The sequence below is a fragment of the Mastigoproctus giganteus genome, chromosome 13, assembly GCF_048544385.1.
Source record: "Mastigoproctus giganteus isolate SK-2022 chromosome 13, ASM4854438v1, whole genome shotgun sequence".
Classification (NCBI taxonomy): Eukaryota; Metazoa; Arthropoda; class Arachnida; order Uropygi; family Thelyphonidae; genus Mastigoproctus; species Mastigoproctus giganteus.
Window position 1 is genome coordinate 52,663,535 of NC_143587.1, and position 15,859 is coordinate 52,679,393.

The 15,859-nt window shown below is 39.2% G+C and overlaps 1 protein-coding gene across 3 annotated transcripts in view; it reads right to left on the reverse strand.

The window, feature by feature from the left end:
• The window catches only part of LOC150076054 (transcription factor CP2-like protein 1), a 274,831-nt gene that overhangs the window by 207,282 nt on the left and 51,690 nt on the right, over positions 1-15,859 (reverse strand). For all 3 annotated transcript variants that reach the window (XM_090387036.1, XM_090387034.1, XM_090387035.1), the window contains exon 3: positions 6,008-6,067. In XM_090387036.1, coding sequence (XP_090243162.1) covers positions 6,008-6,067 — 60 coding nt within the window. The remainder of the gene's footprint in view (positions 1-6,007; positions 6,068-15,859) is intronic.

The window sequence follows — 15,859 nt, forward strand, 5'->3', positions numbered from 1 at the left end:
GCATCTACATTCACACATGAGGAGTTATTAAGGTTTGGAAATGGCAGAAGGTTATCAAATTGTAGCAGGATACTTAAATGATTTTGTAATAACTGAGAGCAAAGTGGAGGAGAAATTGTTGAAGTTAAACATAAGAAAAGCACCTGGGGTGGATGGGATCTATCCAGTTATATTAAAGGAGGTGGCTAAGCAACTAAGCAAAGCCTTAGCCATAATTATGAGAGCATCCTTGGACTCGGGAGGTTCCCACGGACTGAAGATGTGAAAATGTATCCCCAATTCACAAAGGGGGATCAAAGGGTGACACGAGTAATTACAGACCAGTTAGTTTAACTTCTGTTCTGGGTAAAATAATCGAGTCACTGGTTAAAGATGCATTGCAGGATCATCTAGACAAGACTGCAGCAATAATTCAGACACAGCATGGGTTTGTTAAGGGAAAGTCTTGTCTGACAAATTTGATAGGATATTATGATGTGGTTACAAAGGAACTGGATGCAAAAAATAATTTTGATATCATCTATTTGGATTTCAGGAACGTTTTTGACACTGTTGCGCATGAAAGACTATTGTACAAATTGGAGCAGAATGGTATTAAGGGTAAGTTGCTACAATGGATAAAAGGATGGTTAAGTGGGAGAAGACAGAGGGTGGTAATCAATGGGTGCTGCTCTTCGTGGACTAATGTTATTAGTGGAGTCCCACAGGGTTCGGCGTTGGGTCCACTGTTGTTTTGTATATTTATCAATGATATTGATGAAGGTATATCAGGCTCAATGTCGAAGTTTGCAGATGATACAAAGGTTGGCAGAGTTGTTAATGACAGTAATGGCAGTGTGGTACTGCAACAGGATCTAGATAATTTGGGAAGATGGGCTAAGAAGTGGCAACTGAAGTTTAACCTTGACAAATGCAAAGTACTGCATATGGGTAGAAGTAACCCCAGAGAAACGTACCAACTGTACGTTTCTACACTTAAGGTAGTAGAAAATGAAAAAGACCTGGGAGTAATTGTGCAGACAGATATGAAGTTTTCTGAGCAATGCAGACAGGCTGCCAGGGCAGGTCATGGGGTTTTGTCAATGATATATAGGAATTTTTCTAGCAGGGAAAAGGAGGTGATTATCCCTCTGTATAAGGCAACGATCAGGCCACGCCTTGAGTACTGCATACAGGTCTGGAGGCCTCATTTTAGGAAGGATGTAGATTTACTTGGGCGTGTACAGAGAAGGGCAACAAGATTGGTGAGGGGAATGAAGGAATCCTCTTACCAAGAGAGGCTTAAGTTCTGAAAATTGCAGTGGCTGGAGACTAGGCACCTGCGCGGTGATCTGATTGAGGTATATAAGGCCTTGAATGGGTTGAGCACGCTGAATTCTGATGGGATCCTTCCACTTGTTCAGATTACGAACCTATGGGGGCATAAATTCAAATTAAGAAAAGACAGATGTAGAATAGATGTGCGGAAATTTGCCTTTAACCAGCGGGTGGTTAATTGCTGGAACAAACTTCCATCTGTCGTGGAAGTTGACAGGTTTAATAAATTTAAGGAGGAACTGGACAGGCATTTGGAGGGAATGGTGTGATTTTTTTTTTTTTTTAGGCTGATGCTGCATAAGCTCATACACATGCTTTCTTGTATCACATTCCACTACTACTATTACTACTACTTCCTGTAGTCTATTTCATCAAAAGCCTGAGAGCCAGAGCTTTGGTTCTTGCTTTATCTGGTAAAGTTTATTGTTGGTGTTAATTTTCCAGATCTGTGACCAGTTATAGTAACTTGCTTTGCAAATAACAGACTTATAATCAGTGTAAGGAACCTGAGGGTGTTCTGGGACAGCTGGTTGAGGATGTTTAGCTGCGAGGTCTGCACTTTCATTTCCCAGAATGACAGAATGGCCAGGGATCCAGAAAAAACTGATTAACTGATTGGACACGCTGCAGAAAAATAGCTGAGAATGAATGTGTTTCAAGGTAAGATGAGAAATTCTTCCTTATGGCAGACACAGCACTGAGGGAGTCAGTGTAAATTATGGCAGGTGAGATAGAAAGTACAATAATTTTAGTAAGTGCTAACTTGATGGTATATAATTTGGCTGTGAAAACGCTGCAGGCTAATGGTAGTGAGGCTGTAACTGTATGAGAAGGAAAAACTGCAGCAGCACCAACCGTACTGGCTGTTTTTGATCTATCAGTATAGATTTTACAGGCACGGGAGTTCAGAGTAGTGTGAGCTAAGTGCAACTGCCTGATATTAAAGGACAGTACAGTATTCTTCCCCCACTCTAGAAAATGTGTATCATGCGAGGCAGAAACGAATGTCCAAGGTGGAACACAGGTGCAGCTGTGTCCTGAAAAATATCGCTTAAATTGATATTCCAACTCTGAGAAAGCTCTTTAATCCCGAGTGAAGTAGGTCTGTTTTCATTTGCCTTGCTGTCATATAACAAATCTTACTGAGTATTATAAAAGATATCCCAACTGGGGTGCAATGGAAGACTGGATCTCAGCAGTGCAGCGGAGCAGTAATGATTTCCTACAAAGATGTGATGGAGGATCATGTGCTTCGATATAAAGACTCTGAATTGGAGAAGTCCTAAAAGCATCCAACGCAGTCCTGAGAGCACTGTGCTGGATAACATTTAGATGTTGTAAAGTAGTGCTCCTGGCAGAGTCATAGACTGGACAACAATAATCTAGCTGTGAACAGATTAAAAGTTCTATAAAGATGCAGTAGAGTATACCGATCAGCGCCCCATGACATAGCCGAGACTGATCGCAGTATATTCAGATGCTTCAGACATGTATTTCTTAAATGAGAGATGTGAGCTTGCTGTCTAATATCAGCCCAAGAAATTTAACGGTACTTACAAGCGGGATTGGAATATTGTTTATTTGTAGTTCCGGATTGGGACGGAGAGCTCGCTTCTTGCAAAAGTGAGTGACAGTGCATTTCTTTTCTGATAGTCGGTAGCCATTCCGTGAAGTTCAGGATTGTATTTTTGTAATGCCAAGTTGGAGCTATCATTCAATGGTATTCATACTTTGAGACTGACAGGAAATGGTAAGGTCACCTGTGTACATGTAAGTTTCAACAGTTTTTGGGATATCTCGTGTTATGCTGCTAACTCAGATTGAAAATAGTGTTGGACTAAGTATTGATCCCTGCGGGACTCCTTCTTCCTGAATGTGTCCCTTTTTATATCAGACCTGAGAAGAACACAATTGCAGAAAATTTTGAATTATTTTCGGCAAATGGCCCCTAAGCCCCAGATGGTAAAGGTCCATGACGCCATGTAGTGTCAAATGCCTTTTCAAGATCTAGGTTGACCATGACTAGATGTTGTTTCATGACAAAGGCATTGCGAATATGAGATTCGGCTTTGATAAACACGTCCAGCATTGATCTATTCTCCCAAAAGCTGTACTGATGATCTGGAAGGAGATTTTGTGACTCCAGGATGTAAATGAGCCTAATATGAATCCTTTTGAAAATTTTTTCCATGCAGCTCATAAGAAATATTGGCCTGTAATTTTCAACACAGGAATATCTTTTCCTGGTTTTGGTGAGGCAATAATGAAAGAATGACGCAGGAAGAAGGATAGGCATTTTTCGAGAATATTCGGTTATAAAAGATTAACATGGTACTTAAATCCTCTTCAAGTAAATGCTTCAGCATAACGTAATGAACTCCATCTGAGCCTGCAGCACTATTTGAAGATCTTTTTTAATAATTCTTGAAGTTCTATGAGTGTAAAGGGTTGGTTGTACGGGAATGAGCGGGAGTGAAAAAGTTGATTTTATGTTGTTCTGCATGAGCTTTGATGTTCTGAAAAGTGGACACATAGGAGGCAGAAGCAGATATTGTAGCAAATGATTCTGCAAGTGCATTAGCAACTTCTTCAGCTGTAGAGAGGTCTTTCCCTTTCCAATGAAGTATTGGAGAGGGCAGACGAGCGAATTTCCCATTTAGTGCCTGTATTATTTTCCAGATGAGGTGTGTGTCGGTGTCTTTTGTGATTGAGGCAAAAGCAATCCAAGAATCTCGTTTCGCTTTCCTTCTAATTTGCCTTGCTTTTGCTTTAAGCCTTTTATAAGCAATAAGGTTATTAGTGGTGGGATTCTTACGGAAATTATTCCAAGCTCGGTTTTATTCCTGTTTGGCGATGAAGCAATGTGCATTCCACCAGTGATTTCGGTGACTGCAATATTTTTTGGATCTTGGAATGTAGGTTTTAGCAGCAATCAGAATCTGATTGGTGATGTAAATATTTACATCACCAATCAGAGATTCTTTTTGAACATAAATTCTGTCTAGAAATATTTGAGCAAAATAGCCATCCCAGTTCGCCTTTTTAAACTTCCAAGTGGATGTTTGATTAGGATTTGGAGTTACCGCTGTTTGTAAGGAGCAAATAATCGGAAAGTGATCACCGTTAAAAGGATCTGTTAATACAGACCATGTCATGGTTGGAAAGATGGATGGTGAGCAGATTGACAAGTCAATTTCAGAAATAGATCCTGTAGGTAGGTGGATGTAGGTAGGAGATCCAGAGTTTAATAAATTCAGATCATTATTATTTATAAATACCTCAATCAACTTGCCTTTTTTGTCCATTGTAGCTGATCCAAACAATGGATGGTGTTCATTAAAGTCACCGAAAAGACAAATTGGAGTTGGAAGTTGTGTAATGAGGTTGTCAAGTTCTGAAAGGGCAAGTGGTAGAGATGGTGGAATATAAATTGAAACAATGGTAACTGACATACCAACTGCAATCCGAGCTGTCACAACTTCTAGGGTGGTTCTTAATTGGATCGGTCTGGATGGTATGTTAGAATTTACAAGAATGGCTACTCCTCCACGGGCAGGAAACTCTGGGCTTCTATCTCGCCTGTATAATAATTCGAAAATTTCGCAAAATTTGGGGTGACAAGAATGTTTCCTGTAGGCATATACCTATAGGATTGAATTGAGAGATTAAATCCCTTAAGTCATCAGAATGGCTGCTTAGTCCTCTACAGTTCCACTGTATGATGTTAGGCATTATTTTGGTTTGGCTGAGGATGATTCATCTGACTGTTTTTTGCATGCAGGGCATTTTTTCCCTTTTTTTGGGAATAAGGGGCGCCCAGTATCCATAGTGTCATTGACATGGAGTTCTAGGATAGGTTCTTCATAATTTGGGTGAATATCCACTTCCATAGTATTGGTGGGTGGATCAGTTTCCTTATAGTCTTTAGTAGGTTTAAATTTTTCTGTGTCATTCGAGACTGTCAGAGTATCAGTTGGGATACTAATTCGGGTGTTGGCAGCATTGCTAGTTTTAGTTTTATCTTTTCCAGTGGTTGATAAAATTGCTTTTACCCAATTAGATAGTGAGACGTTGGGCGGTATTGACACATCTGTTTGAATTGCAGTTGTATGAAAACTTCGGGTGCAAGAGGCGTAAGATGGACTAGGCATGGTCAACATTATTTGTCTGTGTGCCTCAGGATAGACCTTTTTGGTAATTCTTAAACTACTCCTATAAATGTCTCTTATACCTGTCCTAAGTTTCTCACTATTTCCTTGTTTCATCATTATTCTATGGTACATCACCATACCAAATTTTGTTCCACTTCATCGCAAGCTGCACAGGTTATACCAAGTTTTCTAGCTTTAGATTTCTTAGCTTTTGTCATTGCAATCAACAAATCTCAGGGTCAGACTTTCAGCAAAGTTGGTGTTTTTGCTCACGGACAACTTTATGTAGCAGTTTCAAGATCCAGATAATTTTTGTGTAATTTTTTTAAAGGATGATATAATCTTACATGTAAAATATTATCAACTTGCATTTTTACCCAAGCTTGTCCCACTGACACCTTAGCAAGCAGTGAAGGGAGTAGAGGAAAAGGTTTTTGTAATTACTTCAATATTAATTTTACTTCTTTTCTGAAACAGTTTCTGCAAAATATTCACCATGGGTATTCTAGTTTGAGAAATAAATACTAAGCTTTACTTACCCATTTTCTTGACTATTTTCCTGTTTTAGAGTGAGATTTGGTAGAGCCAACAAAGCATCACTGTAATATTTTAATACGAAAAATAAAAAGTTAGTTGCCAATATATGACTGATCTAACAACAATAGAAAATAAACTAAAACATTACTATTATTAGCTCTGAATATATATGTACATGAATGTGTTAGGTTAAGTCATGTTATAATAACAAGCAATTATATATTTAAATATACCTATACAGTAGATGCCACTTATTGTGATCACTTTGGAGACAGTTTAACTGATAACAATAACTGATGAAACATGAATGCAGCTGTTCGCCACTGTTTATTGACACAAAGCTGAAATGCTCACATAAGAAAATGAAAATGGAGAAGATATTAAAATTCAATATAAAATACTCTAATTTAACTGCCCACTATTTCCACAAGAAAGACATCAATAAAACGGAAATCGTAATAATGTTTCTGGAAATCCATACAAAATAATGATAACAAATAAAGAAAATACTAAAAACCAAGAATTAGAAAAGGGTTAATGCTCTATTGTAAAACAGTCAGATTGTTAGGAGTACAGATACAGTACTTTCTTTCACAGGTTAACAACACCAATAACCATATGAACTGTAAAAAGCAACAGCAGTTACAATCCATAAAAAGTCTTGCTAATGTGGGAGTGACAAACCCGCAAGTTCCAGTCAATATTTGAAAAGTCAAAATCACAAATAAGACATTCTGATTTACTGACTCACTCTATTTCTCCGTATATTTGTTTGTTATACTTATACTTCTACTCTCATTTTTGTTTTTCCAGTACTTATGTCACACCAAACTGACTCAACATTGCACTGGCCCCTCATGTTGGTTGGATGCACTGCCTTAGATTTAATATGTTTCTTAACTAAGAGCATATAAAAAAAAGAAAGAAAGAAAGAGTATCACGGAGGAACTGCACAGAATAGCCCGGATGAAAGCACAAAAGGTGCAATAACCAGGTGCTTTTTACTGAAGGTTAAATTGACAAGCCCCAAGGCTCTGCCGTGGTTTTCCCCAGGCATGTATGTGATATTCCTTATCACAGGGCATGGATCTTTCAATGATAAACTGAACCACTCTGGGAATTACCGATGATCCTACATGTAACTAGGGCAAAAGTGAAAATTGGGATCATATTATGTATCACTACCCAGATTACAGATGTCGCTTAATTTCAAAGATACACAACCTGTAAAACGGTCAAGATTACCTTTTTGTCACACAGGCGCATTATTACAAAGCGCTGACTGAAAAACTGCAGGCAGTATTCACAACTCACCGAATAAATACAAATGGAACCCAAAGAGTCCAAGACTCTTGAGAGGACCCAACTTAAGCACTCCTGTCTAAGTAAGTACCTTAACAGGACCACCCAATTTTAACATCATCCAATTTTGACTGCTAACACCTAATGGTGTAGGATGCTGACAAATTACCAATCACAGAGTTGGGAGAACTCTCCCCCCATGCTAGTCAAACTACACTATACACTATGTCCTTTCTGTACTCTGATTTTGCTCCATATCACATCACTGTACTGCAGATCAAATAAAAGGTATATAAATATACCTTTTATATTTTATTAATAATAATTATATGTATTATTCCAGGGATCGGCCTTGTGGGCCAGCATCGGCTTTAGTAGTCCTTATAAGTTATTTTTTGGCTGTAATGGCTTACTGTCAGCTGTATACTGTAGTGTTCATATACACGTTCAGCTTCTGCATAGTAATTATTGCATCTACTATAATAACTATATATATACTGTAAGCGCCGGTTATAGTGATCACGTTTGCAAATTGAATTTTGATTCTAATAAATGGCAATTCTAATAAGCGAAAATCAACAAATATTATCCAGAGGCTATAAAAATAAAGATATAAAGCACAAATTTACACTTATTACCAATTAAAAGATATGTAAAAATCAGAATATTCTTCCAATTTTTACGTTCCAAACAAAATAAAAATAAATTTATCCACAGGTTAGCAAAATAAAAATAAATTTATACTTACGTACATAGCTTAATTAATATACATATTAATTAAACATAACACTTTGTAATATGATTATAATTTAAGTCACTTATGTTAGATTGCTTTAAATTATCACTACAAAGTCTATTTATAGAATTTTCAATATTGTATAACAGTCTATATTCACAATCACTTGCACCAGTTTCTTCCAACGCTCTCTTCGGGACAGCTATAGCTTCACAAGTTTGCCGTTTTGTAACTGGAATTCATTCGGATTCATCTTTATTTTACTCCTCCTTGGTGAAATTATCAGTAACAGACTGGGCAATTTCTTCATCTGTTAAAGCTGCAGTAACTTGTAGATCACCATTATGTCCACCCAATCATTAAACTCCTGTTCACCCATGTCTTTAGGCTTTTCAACGTGATCAGTATCGTGACTTAATTGCCCATCATGAATAATTAATCCACATTTTTTGAAACAGTTGCTAATGCAGGTTTTGGAAACTTCATTTCAGGCATTCATTGTCATATGAAGTGACAACAGTTATCTAGAACAGTTATCTGCTTTGCGATATCAGATGATGTTCCCAAACCTTCATCTATAGACTGGATGATTCTTCGCCTCATATCCGATCTATAAAAGGTCTTAAAGGTTTTTATTATTCCCTGGTTGAGAGGTTGAATCAGTGATGTGATATTTGAAGGTAGAAAAACTAATTCAATGTTTTTGAAAGTAAACTTTGGATGAGCTGGGCAGTTGTCCAAAACCAATGCAATTGTTTTGTTTTTCTTAACAAATTTCAAATCCCATTTACAAAGATAATCTTCAAATAAAGAAGCTGTCATCCAAGCATTGGTATTATTGGCATATTCAACAGGCAGCTGTTTTACTCCTTTAAAACATCTAGGCAATTTACTCTTGCTGATAACTAATGGCTTCATCATGATTGTTCCCATCATGTTGCATTTTAAAAGAACTGCAATCCTGTCCTTGATCTTTCCTGCAGATGCAGAGGAATTTTAAAAATCATGCAGTGGTCTGAGGTAGTCGTGTAGTACAACCATGTTTCATCTGTATTAAAAATGTCTTCAGGATTATAATAAGTGCTTAACACAGTTTGCCAAGAGGTTTTCAACCAGGTGTCAGCTGCAAAACTATCGGAATCCTGTTTTTCTCTGTGAAGTTTTTTTGTAAACAATATCATGCCTCTCCTTCCTCTCAGTTTTGTCAGCTATCCATCCATCGCCTTAAACTTTTTGTGTAGTTTTTCAGCAAAATCATTAGTTTTTTGAAGAATGCTATGATTGATTGAGGCATTAAATAAGCTGGCCTGTTTGAACCAAACAAACAAAGGTTCATCCATTGTTTGTCATTTCCCTTCACGCTTCCTTTTTCTGGTTTCACTAATCACATTAGTGTTTAAAGTGTGACGTGATTTTAACAATTTTGATAAAGATGACTGAGGCACTCCTAATTTTACTGCCGCTTCCCTTTGAGACATATTGCCTAAGTTTAATTTATCATACGTTTCTATAATTCGTAACTTATCTTTCACACTCAAATTCACTCTCTTTCTGTTCACTGACATTTCTTTTAAAACACACTAAAAAAGATAAGCATCAATCAATAACAAAGCACATGGCACACACAAATTGGAACTAACACGACACACACAAGTGAGACGAGACGAAGTTTAGACATAGAAATGAAGAGCAGGTTTCAGCGAAGGGGAAACACATTTCGCCATAATAATGTGAAAACACAGAATTCCAGCTATCGGTATTATCACAAATGAATAAGATCGAGTTTACTATCCATTTATTGTACTAACAGAAAACCCCAATAAACTGGAAACTGCAAATTGTTTTTATTGTTTTATGGTTGTAACCTCTATGAATGTGACCTCCAGAAATTTGCTTTAGAAAAATATCACAGAGGCATTCAAAATTGATTCTTATAAGCGAAAATGAGATTCTAGGAAACAATGAAAGTATAGTGCATTTTATTGATTTGGATTGGTTCTTTGAAATTTGATTCTACTGAGCGGCTGATTCTAATAACCAGTGATTACTATAACCGGCGCTTACTGTATGTATATATATACATATATATATAACTTTTTTAAAGAATTTAATGGTATAAAATATTATTAATTAATTAATGGTTACTCTTTCTATCCTGGGACGCATTACTTCACGTGTTTAATACCTACCCCTATTATATATTTGAAATTTAATTTAATCTAATCTAACTTAGTTTCTAACTGATGACTGATGCTTGCTGTTTCTATACTTGTCCAAAGCTGTTACACAGCTTTGGACAAGTATAGAAATGCAGTCCTCTGATGCATGGTCAGGTGTAGCCCCCAGATGAAAAACCTGATCATGTATCAACTTTTATTTTTATTTTCGCTGGCATCAGATTAAATGTATTTTTGCTCTATTTCCCCTTTTTGAACTACAGCTAAATCTACATTTTTATATTTATTATAACATGCATACATATATATATATATAAAAAAAAAAGTAAAGTGCAGCCATTATCAACCCACTGCAGGATGGAAGCCTCCTCAACAATATATATATATATATATATATATATATATATATATATATATATATATCTGATAATTAAAATAAATATGATTTTTTAAAATAAAAACATCAGCCAGTAATAGCTACATAGCCATATTTATTTATTTTTATCACATTTGCCTAACTTTTACCTCATATATATATATATATATATATATATATATATATATGAGGGGTGAGTGTTTAATTCAATGGACTGGTGCAAGGTCTTACCTTAATTGCCATCATCTGAATCTTCTGTGGATGTCTCACATGACTCTTGCTTAAAATCGATTGTCAGTGACACGCAGCTAAAAAATCGCATGTGTACCCTGTACGCAAAAAAGATGCTTTATGTGTAAATATCTTTGATAACTCCTACTAAATTTTGAACAGCTAGAACCGAAATCATGAACGATGTAATTTATGCTCATGCCCGCTACTTACTCTACCGAATAAATGTTAATGATAAATAGGTTACACGCGCCTGCTGCTTACTCTACTGAATCAAAGTTTGGAAGGTTAGGCCAATAGCCTAATTACCCATTTGTTGAATAGTATGAGTGCAACAATACAAGTATTTGTATTGTTACAATCATACTGTCATGTTGGATCATGTTACTCTGCCATGCTTTGTCACGAATTACACATGCAGTGCTACGAGATCTGCAAGAAACAACAGTATCCACGCATAATATGCTATCAAAACTATGACTTGGCTCAGGATCTCAACGAGTACAAGCACGAGGTGGTAATGCTGCAAATTCCATTTTGCAATGAGGAAAGAGAGATATTGTCAGAGATGAAATATGTCAAGATCTACGACAACAATGAAAAGCTCGTACTAGATCGTAAATTGTATCAATCAGACTTGGACATTTGCAAAAAGATTTGAATATGTAAGATGATGTGTCAAGACAACAATGACATTGACCCTGACAAAGAATGCGTCAATGACCTGAGTAGCCTTGTAACACAACTGTGAGAAGACCCCTTTTGAAACTTTTACAATCATCTAAACAGCATGATGAAAAGCTTGCCCGCTCAACTGACTGAATGCAATTGCAAAGAAACGCGAAAACTTGATGACAAACGAAGACTTCTGTAACTTAATGAGAATGGACAATGACAAGAAAATAATTCTAATAATTCAAATAGATATTTATTTACAGTATACCCAGTTATAAAATATAAGTACAAATTCAGTAGCTTTCGGAACACGTGTCCCTTTATCAACTGACAAATTTGAATACATTACAAGCAAAGTGTGGCACGTTACTCATGCGTCATTGTTGTAGCACGGACGTGTGCTGCCTTACGCCAGTGATCATCCATCAATAAAACGGTTGTCTCTAGGATGGGATGTATACACATGCCTTTCTGGCGATTTAATGCCTTAGGGTTGTTTATTATGTTTAGTGACTCTAGCCATAGGCAGTGGCCAAAGTGTTGTGCGTGGTCCACTATCTCAAAGTCGCGCTTGGGGTCAAGATCGTGGTTGGTAGCCCAAAAATGTTCTGCAAGCACGGACTGGTCAGTTTCAGCAAGCCGGATTGCTCTGTCGTGTTCCGTGAGGCGATCCTGGAGACGTCTCGATGTCTCACCTACGTAGCAACTGTTACAGGCCCTACAGGTGATACGGTACACTACATTGCTGCGTAAGACAGGTGTGACAGGGGTCTTCACACTGGAGACAAGTGAACGTAGGTTCCTACCGGGTAATTGCACACATTTGATGTTGTAACTTCTCAGGATCTTCGAGATACGTCCTGACACTCCTGGATAGTACGGAATGTAGGCGGACTATATGCCGACTTGCTTCGGAGGTCTTGGGTTGGAAGTAAGTTCTTGTGCCTGTAACAAGCATCTGTTTAGTACATGGGATGGATAACCGCATCTGGTTAGGTCCGCCTTCACACGGGAGATCTCGTTACGTCTAATTGTGTCGGTGCTGGAATGGCTCCAGGCCCTGGAGAACAGGGTCCGGGCAGTGCTATTGAGATGGCTTGGAGCGTGGCCGGACCCGTAGTTGGTGAATTGACCGCACCACATGGGTTTGCGGTATACTGAGGTCTCTAGATGTGGGCCTACGCGATGCACTAGCACGTCCAGAAACGGGAGCGAACCGTCCACCTCTGATTCTACGGTAAACTTGATGAAATTGGATAGAGAGTTGAGGTGTTCTAGTAGTACCGTTTCAGAACCACGTGGTATTATGGTAAAAATATCGTCGACGTATCTACACCACGTTGTAATGGGTGTAGGTGGGTTCTGGTGTATCTGCTCCTCCAGATCTTCCATGGCGATGTTAGCTACTACGGAACTGACAGGGGCACCCATAGCAGTGCCATGTACTTGTTTGTAGAGTGAGTCTTCAAAGGTGAAGATGCTGCTAGAGAGGCATAGGTTGAGGGCGGTACAGATGTCATCAGTGGATAGTGACGTCCTGGATTGGAGGCTTAAGTCGCTCTCAAGGAGCCTTCTGGCGCAGTGCACGGCCTGTTGGACGGGAAGCGAGGTGAATAAAGAAACCACGTCAAATGATGCCATGACAGAGTTATCAGGGATTGAAATGTCCTTAATGATGTCAATGAATTCACTGCTGTTTTTAACGGTGTGAGATGTATTACCTATAAGAGGCGAGAGGAGGCTCGCGATGTGTTTGGACAGTTCATACGTTGGGGCACTGCAGCAAGACACTATAGGTCTGAGAGGAATACCCGGTTTATGGATCTTTGGTAATCCGTAGAATTGCGGAAGTTGGCAGCCAGTAGCACGTAGAAGATGGTGAGTCGCGGTCGGGATCTCCTTATCTTTAAGCCATGCGTGGACAAGTTTATTAACATTTGCTTCCAGACGTTTCAAGACTTTAACGGGAGGATCAGGTAGAGGTTCATATACGTTAAGATCGAGTAATAGGGCCAAGGCTTTCTCTCGGTAGGCTGATCGGTCCAGCACAACAGTCCGGCGCCCTTTATCCGCAGGAAGTACAACGATGGAGTTGTCTTTTCTTATAGATGACAGGGCGGCACGCTGGCGGTGGTTGAGGTTTGAGTACGTTTTTTCGAGTGTTGCGGAGGACTGCGCCAGTCTTGAATCGGATCTCGTTGGCAGTTTCTTCGGGAAGGTTGGTAATACTGGCTTCTATACCCATAGCGAGCTGTGTGATGGGAGGTTTCGATGGTATAACGGCGAATTTCATACCGTTTGATAAAACACTCAGCTGCTCGTTGGACAGTTGTTTGTTACTTAGATTCAAGACGAAAGAAGTCGTGTCGTCTGAACGAGTGTTCGCCTTTAAGGAGTTAGTTTCTATGCTTAAGTTTATGAACTTGCGCTGTTGGCGTAAACGGTAGGTATCCGAGGTCTGACTAGCCCGATGGCAGATGGTATGCATAAGGTTTGTAAATACAATAGGCGAGACCTTACCTTGTAGATGTTGTAACAGTCTGGACTTGTTGTAGTCAGCGTTCCTGATTTCACGGTGGGGATGGGATATCCACAAATTTAATGTGCGTAGGCTGAAGTTAAAGCAGGCACGATCCATATGAGAGTTGTGGAACGGGGCTTTGTAACGGAACCCTTTACGTATGATTCGATTGCTTTTGCATCTGTGTGCGAAGCATAAATGTTGCCTGTTGCGGGCTATTGAGAGGAAGGACTTTTGTAACTGCACACAATCGTTGTAGGTATTATGGCCATAAAGTGATCGAATAGTGACAAATGGGCCTGGAGTACTGGGGTCCATAGTTTAATAATTCAAATAGATATTTATTTACAGTATACCCAGTTATAAAATATAAGTACAAATTCAGTAGCTTTCGGAACACGTGTCCCTTTATCAACTGACAAATTTGAATACATTACAAGCAAAGTGTGGCACGTTACTCATGCGTCATTGTTGTAGCACGGACGTGTGCTGCCTTACGCCAGTGATCATCCATCAATAAAACGGTTGTCTCTAGGATGGGATGTATATGCATGCCTTTCTGGCGATTTAATGCCTTAGGGTTGTTTATTATGTTTAGTGACTCTAGCCATAGGCAGTGGCGAAAGTGTCGCGCGTGGTCCACTATCTCAAAGTCGCGCTTGGGGTCAAGATCGTGGTTGGTAGCCCAAAATGTTCTGCAAGCACGGACTGGTCAGTTTCGGCAAGCCGGATTGCTCTGTCGTGTTCCGTGAGGCGATCCTGGAGACGTCTCGATGTCTCACCTACGTAGCAACTGTTACAGGCCCTACAGGTGATACGGTACACTACATTGCTGCGTAAGACAGGTGTGACAGGGGTCTTCACACTGGAGACAAGTGAACGTAGGTTCCTACCGGGTAATTGCACACATTTGATGTTGTAACTTCTCAGGATCTTCGAGATACGTCCTGACACTCCTGGATAGTATGGAATGTAGGCGGACGATATGCCGACTTGCTTCGGAGGTCTTGGGTTGGAAGTAAGTTCTTGTGCCTGTAACAAGCATCTGTTTAGTACATCTATTTGAATTATTAAACTATGGACCCCAGTACTCCAGGCCCATTTGTCACTATTCGATCACTTTATGGCCATAATACCTACAACGATTGTGTGCAGTTACAAAAGTCCTTCTTCTCAATAGCCCGCAACAGGCAACATTTATGCTTCGCACACAGATGCAAAAGCAATCGAATCATACCTAAAGGGTTCCGTTACAAAGCCCCGTTCCACAACTCTCATATGGATCGTGCCTGCTTTAACTTCAGCCTACGCACATTAAATTTGTGGATATCCCATGTCCACCGTGAAATCAGGAACGCTGACTACAACAAGTCCAGACTGTTACAACATCTACAAGGTAAGGTCTCGCCTATTGTATTTACAAACCTTATGCATACCATCTGCCATCGGGCTAGTCAGACCTCGGATACCTACCGTTTACGCCAACAGCGCAAGTTCATAAACTTAAGCATAGAAGCTAACTCCTTAAAGGCGAACACTCGTTCAGACGACACGACTTCTTTCGTCTTGAATCTAAGTAACAAACAACTGTCCAACGAGCAGCTGAGTGTTTTATCAAACGGTATGAAATTCGCCGTTATACCATCGAAACCTCCCATCACACAGCTCGCTATGGGTATAGAAGCCAGTATTACCAACCTTCCTGAAGAAACTGCCAACGAGATCCGATTCAAGACTGCCGCAGTCCTCCGCAACACTCGAAAAACGTACTCAAACCTCAACCACCGCCAGCGTGCCGCCCTGTCATCTATAAGAAAAGACAACTCCATCGTTGTA